The following is an 18,401-nucleotide window of genomic DNA, read 5'->3' as shown; positions in this document are numbered from 1 at the left end:
ATTTCATTCTGGCACTAGATCTCAAAGGAGCATTCGACAACATTGGCCACCAAACCATATTGCAAGAATTAAACAATATCAACTGCGGAGAGAAAATTTTCAAATACGTGAAGGCTTTCCTCTCAGATCGCACAGCCACCATAGGAATTGGAGAGATCCGATCACCAAAAGTACCCATGCCGAACAAAGGTACACCGCAGGGTTCAATAATATCTCCAATGCTATTTAACATAGCAATGATAAATTTAGCAAAAAAACTGTTGACCCGCACTGATATTGGTTTCACTTTATACGCGGACGACATCACCATCTGGGCTACTCAGGGATCCTTGGCGCAAAAAGAAGAAGCTCTGCAAGCCGCTATAGACCTAGTCGAGGAATTTGCCGGGGAGAGTGGTCTTCAATGCTCCCCAGAAAAATCCGAACTTATCAGGCTACACAGAAGAAATTACAAGTCCCCAGGAGAAATTCAGCTCTCTCTAGGAGACCAGATAATTCAAGAGAAGGACAAGATCAGAGTTTTGGGGCTGTGGTTGCAAAGCAATTTGAGAGTGGATTATACAATCAAAACACTCAAAACCACAGTCAACCAAATTTCCAGAATGATTAGAAGGGTGACCTGCCACCGGAAAGGGATGAGGGAGGAGGACACCCTACGCCTTGTACAGGCCCTAGTCGTTAGCAGAATTACCTACGGGCTCCCATATCACGAAATTAGATTCACTGATAAAAGGGCCATTGACACTATCATAAGAGGAGCCTATAAAACGGCACTAAACCTCCCGCCAACAACATCAACGGAACGTCTTTGGGCACTCGGAGTGCACAACAACTTCGAGGAGCTCAAGGAGGCGGTTCTAGAGAGTCAGAAACAACGCCTAACAACAACGCAGGCGGGTAGGGAAATCCTGTCAAAACTAGGGCTATGGCAGGCACTAAGAACTTCTGAGATCAAATCACAAATTCCAACATCCACAAGAAACAACATCTATGTGAACCCGATACCCAGGCACATGCACCATGAGTTACAGAAGGGTCGAAGGAAAGCCAGAGTCAAATCATTGGAAAAACAATTGTCTAAAGACGCGGAAGTTGTCTACGTGGACGTAGGGGCTTACGGCGAACCTGGCAAGTTCACAATAGCTGCAGTTGACCACAAGAAGAGGCCAATTATTCAGGCTTCGATCTATGCCAAGGATCCTGCGGAAGCGGAATCACTGGCAATAGCCATCACCATAAAAACACAAGACAACCAAAATAAGTCATCACACGTAGTGACGGACTCCCAACCAGCCTGCAGGGACTACCTGGCCGGAAAACCTCACAAAAGAGCGTGTGCAATATTACGTTCCATCTCTCAGACGCACACAATTACATGGACACCTGGACACGAAGGCCTAGAAGGAAATGAGGTAGCGAATGATCTAGCCCGAGCTCTTACAAACCGGGTGGATCCCCATCCCTACCTCACCCCTCTCCTAGGACCTTACGGCGACAGGCTGGAACACCTACGGTTAGAAAGAAGAATTTTCTCACCACCACACAAACACCTTCCTTCCTCGGACGCTATAGACTGGAGAAAAATACAAACAAACACATTCCCTAATCTTCAAATTTTAAATAAGATAAGCCCAACAAAATACACGAGTTACTGTCCTTGGTGCGGTGCAAGCCCCACACTCTTTCACATCTCTTGGGAATGCCGGGACAAACCTGACCCAACGTTAATAGTGCCATGCCCGACACACGAGCAGTGGGAGGCGGCCCTGACCAGCGACAACCTGGACCAGCAAGCCTGGATTATCCAGCTAGTCCGCAAGTCAGCTGCTGCCAGCGGAGCCCTGGACTAGGGGCACCGACCACCCAGCTCCTGCGAATATTTACTGATTATATGCTCATTAAAAGTTTTCTCTCTCTCTCTCTCTCTCTCTCTCCCATTGTTCACGCGGCGATTGAGAAGGCCGTAAGAAAGAGCACGCGCTCTCTCCCTCGAGAACGGCCGTGAGTAAACTAAAGTCCCTAGATCTGTTTTTTAACAAAAACTAAGTGGCGACAAGTACCTCCTCCCCTAACGATCTAGGGACTTTAGAGTAAACGTAACTGCAGCGCCACCAGCGGCGGTCAGTGGCGTCCGGCGTGCAAGAGCACGGCCGGTCTCGAGGGAGAGCGCGTTTCTCGAGCGCGCGCTCTCTCCCTCGAGACCGGCCGTGGCAAGAGGCGCCCATTTTCCGTCCGTTCGCGCCACTAGAAAGTATTCTAGTTAGCATGGCTATAGTGCCTAGAATATACTGGCTAGTTATTCCTGTGCATTGTTGCGCTTACGTAGGAACTGGGACACAATCGGAGACGACACAGAACAGATGTGCGCAAACTATCAACTGCAGGTTTATTTCTGGGTGCATGTATGTATAGGCATTGTCAAAACAAAAAACAAAATTAAAACATAAAACAAAAATTCCGCGATCACATCGTCAAGGCAACATATCTTTTAACGTTCTGTCCAGCATTAAAGAACATGCCTTATCCTTCTGACTTGGCTGCTTGTTATTATATTTCCAAAAATTCTTTTTCTTGATTAGAAAGCTTGATAGAAGGTACGCTTACACATGGCCCTTCTTTTCCTGATTGTATGCAGTATGCTTCCCACAGTTCTCTGATTAGTTTCTCCCTTGAACTGAGCAGTATTGCTGTCTGCCGAAAGTTAGGTGTGCATTCTTTTTGGCATCTGGCGAAGTGAGCTGCCAGCTTTCCCGGTGAGTTGACAAGACCGCAGTTGCGCCTATGTTCTCTGAGCCTCTCATTGACGTCGCACCTACCTGTCTGGCCAACATACGTCCGCCCGCATGATAGCGGTATCTTATATACTACACCTTCGCGGCATTCCACGAACTTTGTCTCGTGTCTGACGCCACATGACTCCTCTTTCTCGGCACTGTATTCTTCATTTACTTTCGCGCACATAGCTTTCAATTTTTTGGGTGCGGAAAAAACGACTTTTACGTCGTGTCTTTGTGCAACCTTTTTCAGGTTGTGCGAAAGTGCATGGACGTATGGGATAACCACTGGCCTCTTCTTTTCTTTGACATTGTCTTGGTCCCTTATTCGTACTGGCCTTCTCATTATTTTTTCCGCCACTGAAACGAGCAATGGTGTCGGATAGCCTGCTTTTTTCAGCCGTGTTGCCTGCAAATGGAAGCTTTCTTGCATCTTGTGGCTACATGATTTCTTTATGGCCTGCTCTAAACATGACATGGCCATATTTCGTTTGATCAGCAGTAAGCGCAACAATGCACAGGAATAACAACCACCAACTAGCCCAATTTGAAACTCTCCTAATACTGGCTAGTGTGCCGAGGGCGCGCGCTGGCGTGTCCGCCGCGGTGATGCCTTCCCGCCGCCACCGCGGGGCGGCGCTAAGGTGCTATCGCTCCTAGGGACGGTCATGTAGGCTCCCTAATCGCTCCTAAAGCCCCTCAATAAACTGAGGGGCTTTAATCGCTCCTAAGGCTCCTCCATTTTTTAAAGGTAGCGACAGGTCTTGATCCAGCCGCCCCTCCCTCCGATAGGCCGGTTGGCTACACGTGACCTCTTCGCCGCCAAGCTCCGCCCAAAGGGTCCAACGGTGCTCGCTGCGCCGCTGAAATGCACGGCGATCAGCGCTTGTCAGCGAGATATTGGCCGATTAATTAAGGAAAAAGTATTTCACATGCCTCTATTGCATTTTAGGAGTATATTTGCAGTACTTAGTGCTTAAGCGGACGCAAGAGTTACATCTCTGAACTCAAATTTTGAAGCACACGCGTGACATGCGGCTGCGCCGAGCTGCCGTGCTTTCGTCTGCCGGAACCATGCGGAAGACGCGAAAAAGTCATTTTCCATTCCTCGCGGTGACGATAATAGCAACAGAAGGAAGCTATGGCCTCATGAGATCGGGCGTGAGATTTTCATGGCCACTGAAAACGCCCGACTGTGCGAAGTGATTTCTGTCTGCTTAAGAAGCCGTTCGCTTGCCCGGAATGGCCTTTGTTTGGGCATATGCTATTTCATGAGCAAAATATCAAGAACGCTATGACTATGCCGCTATTGTACTGTGGCTGCCTAGTGAAAAGTCACTGCCGTGTCGCACCCCCTTACTTTTCCCGAGCAGATCAGGACTGCAATATAACGCGTGGAATCAATGGTGTCAAAATGCTCACAATGAAAATGCAATGCTTGATAATGCTTGTTATGAAAATTTAGACTGTGCATTGATCAGTTGATTGATATAAATTAAAAATGAAACATTGGAAAAACAGGAGGGTGCAAATGTGTCAAAATGATCGAAATAAAAAGTCAATATTTGCCTATGCTAAATATCGGTGTATAAAAATTAAAAAACAGAAACAAAGATTTGTACCATAGAAGTGTAAAATCAAACGTGTGTGTGTGTGTGAAACACTATTGAGCCATTGTTTTAACGGAGGAGTTTCGCGGCGTTGCATCGAAGTTCCGCTGAACGCACACAGAGACTCGTCAAGTTTCAAGAGGCGGCATTCAAGCTTACTGGTGACATTATTGCCCGGCAGGCTAAGGAAAACAATATAAAGCAAATTAAGAATATAAAAGTGAGAAAACGTTATCCGTGAGCTTTGTATCGCATCATACCCGATTTTTTTTTTTTACTTGTTGGACGATATACATGCGTTGGCAATGTACAGCTGCAGAGAAACTGACTTTTTCTCCAAAATAAATCTATTGGAATACTGTGTAAACGAAATAAACTCGAGCCAAAAAAGTGTTTGAAACGGAGTATGCCCAAACGGTTACAAACGTAATGACACCCGTTGCATTAACGCTCTGTGCGCAACGACGTTCGCAAAAGTTGCAGAAAACTCGTAGTCTACTTATTTTTTAGTAAGGAAGCGAGCCCAATAAGTTTACTGAAAAATCATTTCTACTTCAAGTTCGCTACTAATTTCAAAGCATAATACTGAACAGTTTTCTAACCGCTGTACTGATGCGAATGGTTCAGTAGAATGGGCAGGCTCGTTTAACGCCCGCGTTTTTTTTTTTACGTTTATGCTGCACACGCATGTTTACGTTATTATTCCTGTCTTTTGAAGCTTTTTGAGCAGGATAGGACACAAATCTGTTGAATTGACCGGTTTATGTGTGCACCGAGCGTGGCTTCATGACTACGAAGCATGCACGAAAGAGTGCGCCGCGTCGTCTGCTAGCGCTGTCCTCTGGACCCCTCAGAGGGCGCTCGAGTAGTTATCGCTACCTTTAAAACAAATGGAGGAGCCTTAATCGCTCCAGGGGCTTTAATCGCTCCGCGTTCGCGGCCTCGGCAGCATAGGCGGCATATAGGTCCGGATAGCGCCCCAGAAAACCATATCGTATTCAATGGATATTCAATGAACATCCATAAATAGATATCCGATGTCCATATGATGTTTACAGAAGTTAATATTATGTTGACATAACATCCATGGAATGTCCATTTTGACACTTGTGGACCCCCATATAATGCCCACACCATATCCACACACAATATTGATAAGACATTAAATGATATTGTGTGGATATTAACCAATATATTTTTTGGTGCTGTGAGTTGTGCATTAGGAGTACCCTACTTTATAATAAGCGAGGAATTGCTCAATAATGTACTCCGAAGCACCATATTGTCCACCTGGGTGGATATTATTGAACAATTACTTGCTTATTATAAAGCAGGGTGGGTGGGCGTTACTGTGCAGCTGCTACCATCCTGCAAATATACTTCTCTTCAAGGGAAATGCCCTAAATACATTTAGAGTGCACTAAGTAATTGATTTCATACTTTGCAGAGACTGCTGAAAATCACCAAGAAAAATTATTGTTGTTGTACAGTCATGTTTATTTGGTCATTTATGTTTTATTTTGCCTCTGTGATATCAGGTCCGGGGTGCACATTGATGACCTGCAAATATACAAATGCACATATATAAATACATGGCAATAGTAACGGCAGCACATTTATCACAAACATGAAAAAAGTAGAATGGTGGGTATGATGCAAATGAAGCATGTTCATTGATGCAATCTGAGCTTGGTAAAATGAACTCCACAGCAGTCGGAATGCACTGGCAGTATATCCTAAACAAGCACACTTGTGGAGACAGCACTCTATTCTTCACAAAATATTTTGAAAATCCATGGCAAAAACTCATATTGTAAACACTCTGCAAGAAGTGGTAAAGACAGCCCTTTTAATATAAACAGGAAAAAAAGTGAAATGGTGGGTATCCTGGAAGGAAACTGTTCATTGGTGTAATTACACCAACAATATACACATACATACAACGTAAACATATGCTGGGCCTCGCAAACAGTGGAAAGGATTTTGATGCAATCTTCTAGTGTTCCCGGGGCAACATTCAGCTTAAATTAAAAAGCAACATGTGTAAGAAAAAACATACAAGACCACCAGGATCTCACCTTAAATGAAAGGAAATTTCATGGAATGAACACAAGAAAATTTTAGATAATGATAAAAAATGATTAAATTCATTCGAGAGTAGCAATGAATGACGGGCTCTTGGCAGTCTTTCACCATCACAAGAAAAGGCCGGAACTGCCTTCTAGAGCTGCGCTAGGAAGCTGTCCACTTTACTAATAAGAGGTAATATATATGGTAGGCGGCGGGACTGCCCTGCAAAGTGTTTTTTTTTTCAAGTTCAGGCTGTTCTAGACACCCAAAATCGCATCTGATTGCGATTTTGACAAGACCCTCTTGGCAATGCGATGGCAGCCAAGCCCCTCGGGCTTGGGCTTGGCTGCCATCCCTATTGAACAACAAGTCCCATACGCATGCTTCTTTCTAGAGGCAAAGAAGCGGCACTGAGTATTTTGCCCACATGGACGGTTCAGTCATCCCAGCTCGAACTAAACGTCGTGTATTTTTAGCAATGTATGCCCCCAACCGAAATGATAACCGACTGGTAAAGTCACCGCCACTAAAACTGCACAATACCAGAAACGAACCCTAACACTTTGTTTGCCAAACAGTAACATCAACACTTACCCTTTTAGCTGTTCTCCCGCACAGTCGTCTGGTGCTTGGTCGAATTTGGGCGCGGGACTACGTGAAGCACACAACAAAAAGGTCGCCGTCGCGAGAACAACACAGACACCCGAAAGAAAAAAAAAAGAAACAAGAGAACGAACCACCACAACAACGCAGCAAACTGACGCGGCTGCCGCAGCAATGCTGGCGGTGGCGCTAGCGGCGCGGCCGGTGTAGCCGGTGGCGATGACCGTGGCTACTAAGCTACCAGCTCTGTTGTTGGTTCTCGTTTCGGAACTCTGGCGTTTGTGACTGCGCTCGTTTCGAACTCTGGCGTTTGGGACTGAACACAACGTGAGGAGTCTCTACGAAGTTTGGCCTTCCGCACGGGCTGGCATGCATGAATAAAAGAAAGAAATGCGCCAGTCGATAGCCTAAATAATTCCTTCAGAAAAAAAAAAGGACCAAACATTAAGTAAACATCTCTCCCCTGTATACATGAGACGACACATGCGCAATATGTTTGTGCTATAACTTCAAGTTAAATATACATCCACTCAAAGCATTTAAGCACTTTCCCCAGTTTTCTATACACTGAAAGAACATCCACGAAATAATATCTTTAGAATATCCACTAAATGATTATTTTCATCGAATAATCCTCTCAATATCCACACAATATCGACAAGTGACATTGGACATTAGGACTATTTGTGGACATCCTCTGAATATTCATGGTTATCTGGGGCGCTGCGCACTGCGAAGCCTGTCTCTTGACTGTTTGAGCGCACTTTGTGTCTAAAAACAGTCTTGGTGGAAGACATTCATACCGTCCTAGTACTGTGCGGAGAAAATCATACGCTCAAATAGCGCTCGAGGAAGCGTTTAACAAATACTGTCTGGTCCATGTCTGCTATACATCTGTTTTATTTATTCAGCTGAACCGGATAAGGTCTTAAGCAGAACACATATTGACTTCCTGATATCCAGCGAGAGAAGAAATTTGAGAAAACCACCTAAAGTTGACACGTTGGTTGCAATAGTTTGTTAATCTTTGATGAAACGATCGAGTCCGGGCCGGATTCAATATACAGGGTGTTGCACAATTAGACCCGCGCTGTAGAATGCTTCTCCCAGCTAAACCGCGGAATCCTTGCAGTTCAGATTTCGCACAGAAATCGCATTTTGTCGCTAGTATTTTTTAATACTAAATTTGTTTGTGGTACTTGCCTGATTCGATCAGAAGAAGTAAAATATTCCCATCGCCTGCGGCGGCGGCGACGCCAGACGAACCGCTGCCCCAGCGATGGGACTGGTGGCGCCACCTCATGCTGCTAACAACAACTCTGTAGCAGGAAAAGAGGGGGCGAGCGTTTCTGGCAGAAGGTTTGAGTTGTTGTAAGCAGCATGAGGTGGCGCCACCAGTCCCATCACTGGGGCAGCGGTTCGTCTGGCGTCGCCGCCGCCGCAGGCGATGGGAATATTTTACTTCTTCTGATCGAATCAGGCAAGTACCACAAACAAATTTAGTATTAAAAAATACTAGCGACAAAATGTGATTTCTGTGCGAAATCTGAACTGCAAGGATTCCGCGGTTTAGCTGGGAGAAGCATTCTACAGCGCGGGTCTAATTGTGCAACACCCTGTATTGCTATGAAATATTCCGACGGCGATTTTATTTGATCTAGAGCCACTCGATTGCGATCCACGCATCGCGATTGCGGATGTAAGGTATCGTATGCATCATCCTTCTGAGTGAGCGCTCAGTCAGCCCAGGTGGTTGCCCCGAATTATGGGAACTATATTCTCAATCGCGATCTACGCCGGAAGCGTATTGACAAACCATATCCCGTAGGAGCACTCGAGCAGACGACGCTCTGACGCGCAAGCACGTGACACAACGTCACTTCCGTGAGTAGCAGCGACGTTGTTTTCCCCTAGCGCCTTGTGATGAGACTCCTCATGGTTTCAGTTTCGTTTCGCGCAGGGCTCGCATTTACGTTTTTTCCCCACTGGTGTTTGTCAAAGGTACGCATGTTTCGGTCTCGTTTTCGCGCAGGGCTCGTATTTCCGCACGGCTGTCAGCTGAAGTTCACGTAAAAGTCACGCAAATTGCCGTCGGCTAAAAGTTCGGTCACGCGATCACGTTAATTTCGGTCCAGTGACCACTGTGCGGGCATTTTCCTCTGGTGTTCTGTAAACGTCGGTCGGTTACCGGTTACGTGTCACGTAAATTTCAGTCCAGTGGTCACTTGCGAGGCTGTTCTTGTTCTGGTAGGTTCTGGAATCGTCGCTCGGCTCGGCTACACCACGAAGTTTGCACTTCTCCCCATCCGCATAGCTCTGCGCAGTTCGTCCGGTGCTTCTGGGTTGTACGCCCGTGCACATGGCTCATCCGTTGCGCGCTGCGCTAGCCGGGGTGATTTTGTGCTTGGCGAACTTGTGTGTCAATTGCGGATAACTAGAGATGATGGAAGAGCTCCCAGAGCCGCTCGAGCTCGCAAAAGATGAGCTCGCGTCAAAAGGGCACGAATCGGTGTATCGCGCGAACCTGGCAAACGAGGCAGCCGTCAACGAATGGCTGGAAGCCTACAGCGTTGAAACCAACAAGTCTTGGAACGTGGAAAAGGTTCAAAAGGATGGAGAAAGGTACGTACATTGCCGATCAGCCCGTATTGCTCTTAGCAGTATATTTCAATCATTGTCAAATAATTTATACTCGGCTAGTGCTATATGTGGGTTGGATTTTAGTCAGTTTAATAAAAAGCGGAGCTACGCTTCTCGCTTATACTGGAGTCGAAAGTACACAAACGCAATATATTAGGCGATAGTTTCCATGCAGACCTATGCAGTTAGCTGGCAAGCTCAAGAGAAGAGACTTTTGAAGGAAGTCATCACCTCGAAGCTAAATGACTAATTGTAGAAATGATGACACAAAGTGCTAGTCACATGCCATCAATCTGAAAACTTTCCCTTGTAAACGTTCGTAAAATCAGTTTACAAAAAAAAAATCTTAGCCAAAGAACTTATACTCAGTGAACATCCAGTGAATATCTGCCGCAAATGTTAATAATATATCATTATAGTATACATTATAATGTCCACGTTGAAAAGAGTAGAAAGTGGACATGTACCGAATACCCACATATGCCCACACATCTCTTGATGAGATATTAAATGATATTCTGTAGATATGTAGCCAACATCTTTTTAGGGGTTGTGAGCTGTGTAGTAAGAGTACAGCACTTTATAAGAGCAATCAGAGCAATTGCTGAAAAATGCCAAAGAACATAATTGTTTATCCAAAGTAAAAATTTCCTACTGGTTTCTTGCTAGGATCCTACTAGTTCCAGTAGTACTGGTTTATTAACACATTCCTCATAGCCACTGGAATCTGTAGTGGCTGGGTTTCCCTGCAGAAGGTCGGTTGGGTGCATTGGTTCTGGTGGGCCTGTTGACCTATGAAAATCTTGGTGCAGCAGCTGCCTAGGGCCGCACTGTCAAAAAGAAGACAAGGGCAAAGGTTTCATAAGTATGAATCATACTTTATTATTTTCCATGTCTACAAAAGTTCTGCAATCTGCATGGACACTTTTGTCTTGCTGTCTGGTACTGCTGCAGGTGTTCCAGCTTCGATCAGATGTTGCAATGAAGTTAGCTGCACAGAAAGATTTTTTCAGAAAACCATGCTAGCAACACCACACTACTTTAACAGTCAAACCATTCCATATGTGACACACCACAAATTGTTAGTGCTGTGCTTCGCATGTCTATACAGCTGCTTACAGTGCAATCCATTGTGTTTCTGTCTAGTTTGAGCTTTTTCAGAATCAGTGCGTGGCGAGCCTGTGTATGCATTTGGACCAGAATATGAGAGTGAGTGTGTAGCTGCGCGGGGTATGTGTGCAATGACAACTGGCCCATGTGGAGAACATGCACTTCATGATGCGAGACGAGTGCAATCCACTGTGTGCGTGGTCTCCTCTGTAACTCAAACCAATTCACTGCACTACAACATTGTGATCAACCATTTGTATCATCATTCTCCTTTTATTTCCCTTTTCTCCCTTATCTAGTGTTGAGCAGCACGCTAGGGTCATATTGCTGCTGGCCGAACTCTCCACCTTTCTTTTCACTGAATTATTTTCATCGCTATCTTGCTTATTCACTGTGCTTTGGGCCTCCTTACAAACACAAATGTGGCTATTTGCAATTCAAAGTAGTTTCTTTGATGGCTTCATGGCTGCCCAGTGTCATTTGTAGAACTGAAGTCACATCTGCCACTTTTTCCTGCCAAATGTTGAAGGCATTTGCCAGTAAAACAAACTGCTTCTGCATAAATGGTTTACAATGTATTGCTTGCCGTGCATTTACTAAACAGCAAAGGCATTGTTTCACCTCAATTTAGAAGCAGTGCATTTCAGTTTTGTTTAGTATAGTGTCCTAATTTGGCTTAGGCTCTGCAGGATTCTGTAGTGTAGGTCTCCAGCTCATTTCTGACCAATGATTTTTTTTTTTTTTTAACATGCACTGGCATCACACAGTAAATGGCTGCCTTACATTTTCCTCTATCAAAACATGGTCGCTATGGCTTGGATCGAACTCGGGTTCCTCAAATTTAAATGCCTAAATCTGGTTGTTTCATACTATTTCCTAGACGACTTTCATCGGGGTAGCCTTGTAGTACCTAATTTTCTATAAACACACTTGTGACACATGATTATGACATTAACCAGCATTTCTTGAAAAGTTGGATTGCTAGCTGACCAGTGTGCAAACCATAAGGGACTGATGTCAAAATACTCTGGTTCTCCCCTCTTCATGTGTTGATATAATTTGTGAGCTTAATCCTTTATTTTGTAGCAATGCTCCTTTCTTCAAAAAAATTAGTAGGCATAATGGTGCAAGTACAATATGTCACCTAATTCAGAAGCTTTTGAAGCGGCGCCTGTAAGATAGTTTGGAATTCAAGTTAGCCAAGGTCACTTTGAGATGTATACAAGGAATAAACAGTTGTTGTGAAAGCCAGCACTTATTTATTTGACTCAATATTGAGCAGCACCATCCTGCGTAAGCATGTTATGAGGTGCCCACGACTGCAAAAATAAACACTCTTGTTTCTTGCCATGACAATTGAGCAGAATACCGATCATATACATAAAGAGTTACAAAAAACAAATTACGCAGCATGCTATGCCACTGCCTCTGCTTAACAGGTGCAGTTAAGTTAGCTACTGCGCTCAACAAATGCCTATTCAACGCAGTGCTCTCAAACAAGCGTGAGTACTTTAAGAGGGTGGAAATTCTGGCTGGTTGGTGCATGATCTGTGGCTAAAAACAGCGCTAACACGAGACGAAGCAGACGAAACAGCATCGTGTCCCCTCTGCTTCGTCTCTTGTCAGCGCTGTTTTTAGCCACAGAAGCGTGAGTACTTGGTTATCGAATTCACCTAATATCCCACTACTTTCAGAATCAATAGTTTGACGTCGCCAGATTATGGGCTTCAGAAAAGGGCGGTTGCCGCTATGTACAAGATGCCGTAATCATGCGTGCGTTCACAAAACGAGAACATGTTTTCATTTCAAGGATTACCGCTAATTTCAGAAAACTGGCTCCGCTGTCCCAGCATGCTGCCATATAGAAACATTTCCGTATTTAAATGCCGGAAACTGAAAAAAAAAAAAAAAAATCCTGAGTGCAGACAGCTGCTCACAAGGTAGCATAAAATGAGAGACGGCCTTTGAGATGTAATTTAGCATCGGTAGTAGTCATACGTCCTTGGGTAGGCCAGTAGCTTCCCAAGCAACCACCGACGTCCGTTGTACGTCCGAGCTAGAGCCGAACGTCCTTTGCCGAAATTGTACGTCCGTCGGACATACGTACAACCTCCGGTTTCGGACATCCGTATTCGTACGTCCGTCGGAGGTACAGACTACATCCGTTTTTGTATATCCGCATGAGAGACGAGGTGTATGTCCGATGTACGTACGGACTACGTCCGTTTTTGTATATCCGCATGAGAGACGAGGTGTACGTCCGATGTACGTACGGACGAGTATGTTTCCAGGACATATATTTCCTCGCTGACAAAATTCTGTTTCAACATTCACACTTGTCTTCAATGCTCGAGATGTGTCCTGCCTAGTCAAAAAAAAATGGGGCCAATTGAGACCTGCAAAGGTCACATCTGGACCCAATATTGGACACCACCTCTCCAATGGATTAGTCCAGTTGGATTAACCAAATGGTTCTGCAAATACCAATTGGGCATTCCAAATAGTTTTAATTGCGTGTAAAATTCCATTCGGATTTTCCAAATGGTACTCAAAATTCCAATAGGAAATCCAATTAGGTTTGCAACTTCCATTCGGCTCCTGAGATAGCGAATTGTATTATATACCAAATGATTAGCTGGTTGGCCTAAAAAACTCTGGCACATACACAGTATGGGGCGATTGTCATTAATTTCTCAGCTTTCATGCCGCAATTCGTTGTATCCGTTGGTAGCGACGGTCGTGATCTTCAATTGTTACTCTAGTTGAGCCTGAACGTATGTACTACATGTACCACATGCGCGGCTTCGCCATCCACGATGGTCCACGACTACGTCTTGACGAACGAAAGCGCCGGATTACCTTGCACTGTGGGTCTTTACAAAAAGTTTTTTTTTTTTTTTTTTGCTGTTTGAAATCCCCGCCAGTCCCCGCCGGCCGGCGGCCGTGCTGTTTGGTTGAAGGTTGCGTATTCCATCGCAGTGTGTGTGTGTGTTGGAGGGGAGGAGGGGAGATGGTAGGTTTCGCTTGATTATCCTTACAAGAAAGGGTTCCTATTTAAAGAAATTAACAATATTCAGTAAAATTATAGTGTTAACTTATTAGGGCCAATTCAATTCTGCGCATGAATGTTTCTGCCGTAGTTTCGTACCACGTGTTTCTGTGCCGCCATTGCCGGCTGTCGTCCTGCCGCCGCGCCGCAGCGGCTCGCGGCAGCAGTTTTTTTTTTCGTTCTGTGCGGGTGCACGCAACTATGCTCGAATGCCTTCACCCATCTTTGTGCGCTGCAAGGACAACGATTGCGCAGTTGTGCCAGTTCCTAGTGTGAAAGGATTACCCCCTTGGAGCAACAGTGGCTCACGACGACAACACATCAGGACGGACGACTCCGGCGAAAGCGACCGCGTTTGAAAGTGAGTACTGCGATCGAGCTTCGTGAAAATCTGCGCAGCGAAAATTGTATGAATATGTAACAGCGCAGTGAACCTACTGACACATTTCAACGCGATAGCATTAAGGAGCTAGTTACACCGAAAACCAGGAGTAATCGGCGCGGTGGCGTCCGTGTATGTCGATTGAGTTGGCTCTCCCTCTCCTCTACGCAAACTAGGAAATTGCTGGAGGTCTTGCGAGGCTTATAAAGGTGGATTCACACGACGGACCGAATAGCGAAGCGATCGGTCACGTGACCTCTGATCCGAGGTCCGTCCGTCCGCGGCGAGCATTCACACGGTGGGAGAGAATAGCAGACGACAGAGCGGACTTACTCTTTCTCCCAGGCACTGCGCGAGAGGAGAGCCTTGTTCTGGCGCGCTGTTATCGAGGGTAGCCTACCATGGACGATGCATGGACGGTGGGTGAATGCGCGGGTTGCGGCGGCCTACAGCTACTGCTGCTGCGCCGTTTTGCCAAAGTATTGTGGTGACTGTTTCGCTCGATGTGGTATACTACGCAGGCAGTTCTCTGCAGTGCAAACGATCGCGCTTACTCTATGAGAGCTGCATGAAAATACTGCTTTCAACCCTTGGAAGACGACCATTCGGACTGCCCCTATGCTCCCGGTACGTGCCAAATGCCAAAACGCTTGAGGAAAGCGATGAATACATTCAAGCGACTGCTCTGTGCAGTCACAAAACTCACGCATTCGGTATCGCGCAGTGCAAGAGCCTGTCACTGTAAATTCTGTGAAAACCATGTACTGCGAATGAAGGCAAAAACAGGCTAGTTCGACTCCAAAATAGAAACGACTGCCGTCAGTCGTCAGAAGCCGCTTCTCGCTTTCCTACAGCGTTTTAGTGCAATGTATGTTATGTTGTCTATGCTTGGGCACCGGGAGCATAGCTGAAAAGCGTTCCGCGAGAGAAATAAATAAATAAAAAAATGTCTTGTCCGTGAAGGATCCGAATTGTGAAAAGGACTCTCGACCTTGTCGCGAATTGCTGCTCGCGGACTGAAGCGAAGCAGCGGAAATCACTGACGTAGGGCCACGTCACAGCGAATCGTGAGAGCGATTCGCGATTTGGTCCGCCGTGTGAATCCACCTTAACCAACCTCCTTGTTTTCGTCAACCAAGGTGCTGGGTAAACAGTCGGTCTTCAAAGATTTTTTTTTTTAATATGCTTGCCTTCGCAAGTGGCATGTTCTGCATTTTTCAATGCAAGTTGCAGGTTGCGAGGGCACAGTCTGCGCTGCAGTGCATTACAGTGATAAAATGCATAACTGCTCCTGTACAATGCAATAAGCGATAATCGCCCAAGCTCGCGAGCTTGAAAGTTGTGCACCACTACAAAAAAAAAATCATTTCAGATAGCGAGTGGCCTTTTCTGTGCTTGAAATTATTGAAGCGCGTTATCAGCTTATTTTAATTTAGGTATGGCCTGTATGATACTGCCTTATGAACTGTTTAGCGTATTTAGCTTTATCCTTGAAGCATTGCAGATGAAACTATGTGATATTTGAAAGAGCGGGTGCGATATAACTGGCGTGAACTAAGGGAAAGGAGGGCAGAACCTCGCTGATATTTGAGACTGCTTGTAACAAGTGCTGTAGGGCAGGTACAATATGAGAAATACTCTTGTTATTATCCTCCAGAAAACCTCGAGTCAAGGATTATACTGTGCATGAGAGACAGACTGTTTACTAACCTGTCTTTTTTTCTCTTTTTGCAGAAAGCTGGTCGCTTCCACTTCATCACGGAAGATGGATGTGCGCTTCAAGTTTTACGTCATATTGAGGAATTAGACACTTTACAATAAAATATGCCTGTTGTACTTTAAGCAGCTTTTCTATTTTATTGCCTCGTGGGAGCGAAAAGAGCATGCATGCAGCATATATGCGAATATGCGAGAAAGATCCGGGAACGGACGTCCGAAATGGACGTCCATTGGCCAGACAAACATGTCCATTTGGACGCCCATCGGACGGCCGACGGACGTCCACTGGCTGTTCGCGGACGTCCATCGGCCATCCGGAACATCCGAAACGGATGGCCATTGGCCGTCCGATGGATGTCGGTGGTTGCTTGGGTTTAGCATCCCTAGCGAAGACCCCCTCGAGCAGCGATGCAGCATCACAGCAAATGTTTCACAAATACACCACGTAACCACGTTTTTTTCTCTTCCCCCCCCCCTTTAACCCCCTATTCCAGCGGTGCTTATCCAAACATTGCAGTGCTACTAACCAAGGCGGCACTTTCAGCGACTAGTGGCTCCAAGGCGAGCATCCAACGGCGCTGGGCAGCTTTCTTGGAATCGACGCACTTGCACATCCAGCACTAGCACAGTCGGCATCCAGCATGCTTAGAGCAGCAGTTGTGGCTTCACAAAATCGCTTGCTGTCAGAGTCAAACATGACGGCCAACACTTGTTTCGAACTGCAAGCATCACAGTATATCCAGCATCCAAATGACACGGCTTGGGCCACTGCGTTTATAAAGCCTCAAAATGCGGCCGCAGCACCCCTTAATCCACAGGCACATGCCACTAGGCCATGGTAGAAGGATACGCGCTTGGCTGGCTAACCAACGCCCGCGTCGGCGAAGCGTTTAACCAGTTTAACGGCGCGCGCGTGTGCGCCGCTATCTGGCCATCTTTCTTTGGCGTAAAAAAAAAAAATAGAAACAAGCAAAAAAAAACTTAAAGGAAGTGACGTCGTGTCACGTGCTTGCGCGTCAGAGCGTCGTCTGCTCGAGTGTTCCTACGGGATATGGTTTGTCAATACGCAACCCGGAACGGATCGACGACGACTGTTATTGTCCGTGTGACACAGGTATCAGAAAATACCCTTAATATTTTACACTGTTCATTAATCCAACTTTGAATTTTATTTACTCTTCGGTCTTTTCTTATGGTCCATGGTATATCGCGATGCCGCAGTCAAGTGCTACGAACGTCAATACGTATACGGGCCTCATGCTTTCGGATAGGTTACGTCGACGTTTCTGCAATTCAGTCATGTTTATTGCTAAGGTGATATATATCAGGTTAGTGACGTTTTATAGCGTCACATTTATGCTACAGAAAAGAAGGGCGATCTTGCTTTTTCGTAACATATATTGCACGCGCGCATGTTTTCAAAGATCGCATATGCGACAATAAACACAAGCAGTCTGAATCTGACTTCAGTTTTTGTTCTTACTCTTTACATAAATGATTATTATGCGGTGTGCTTTCTTTTGTAACAGAAGGAAAGGCAAGAAACAAAAGTGGTGATTGTATCACTGATTCTTTTTTTTTTTACAAAGTCTACAATATAGTAAAATTTGAGCAAAAAGGCGCAGCAACAATAAACAAGTAAAAATATAGAAATGCACCGCTAAAGGTTTTGGAGAAAGGCCGCACATATGACACCGCAATAATTTTAAAGTAGTCTGATACCAATTTTTGGTGGTATTTTTTTTTTTCACTTGCTAATGATGCGCTAGATATTCCTGTATAATTCTCCACGTGGTTTCTCGCTTACCACCGCTAAGTAATTTATAATTAATCTTACTTACTTCACCAGTTTCGGCTTCGCGGTTTCAGCAGCCGAGCGGTTGTTGTACGGTCACAATTGTATGGGTCACGCGCGGGATTAAAAAAAAAAAAAAAAAAAGCTTCAACCGCAGACTCACTTATTAGCTCCTCATTTTGCGCTTTCAATAGAGCCACTTGTACTGCGCTCCATGCCAGTTTTCTCTTAGCTCTTCTCAGAGCGCGAGAAATGTTGCAGCATTTATTTGGCTAGTTGCATGCTTTTTCCTTCTTTCTGCGCATCTTGTGTAAGCCTCCGCTGGTATTTGCATTAAGCTAACCCCTTCACGGTTGACGGTCAAGCGACACTTTTTCTGCAAAATATATTCCCATGAATGATATGTGCTTCCTGAATCAGCTGGTTGCAGACCACATTCGGAACAAAGACCCTCCAGTGCACTCTACCTATATAGCTCTATCTTCAGCTTTAGATATTGTTGTATTGTACGCGCTTGTTTTTTTCTTTTCCGAGAATATACACTGTAGTGTCCACAGAACTGCGTTCAGGCTTCCAAAAGTTATCACTTTTTCTATGTACAAAGTGACAAAGTTCTTTTTCTTTTTTTAGGCTCGATAACGCGCGTAGG

At 45.3% G+C, this 18,401-nt stretch overlaps 1 protein-coding gene across 1 annotated transcript; it reads left to right on the top strand.

The window, feature by feature from the left end:
- Positions 1 to 8,980: 8,980 nt before the first annotated feature.
- Positions 8,981 to 16,581, top strand: LOC146187704 (uncharacterized). The gene is made up of 2 exons (XM_084603500.1): positions 8,981 to 9,679; positions 16,452 to 16,581. The coding sequence occupies exons 1-2, from the start codon at positions 9,498 to 9,500 to the stop codon at positions 16,579 to 16,581; spliced, it is 312 nt and encodes a 103-aa protein (XP_084459626.1). The 5' UTR covers positions 8,981 to 9,497.
- The last annotated feature ends 1,820 nt before the right edge of the window (positions 16,582 to 18,401 follow it).

This window comes from Amblyomma maculatum, chromosome 5, assembly GCF_055883805.1.
Source record: "Amblyomma maculatum isolate TAMU_Amacu chromosome 5, ASM5588380v1, whole genome shotgun sequence".
Lineage (NCBI taxonomy): Eukaryota > Metazoa > Arthropoda > Arachnida > Ixodida > Ixodidae > Amblyomma > Amblyomma maculatum.
The sequence above is the reverse complement of the archived record's forward strand: the minus strand, read 5'-3'. Positions and strand labels throughout refer to the sequence as shown.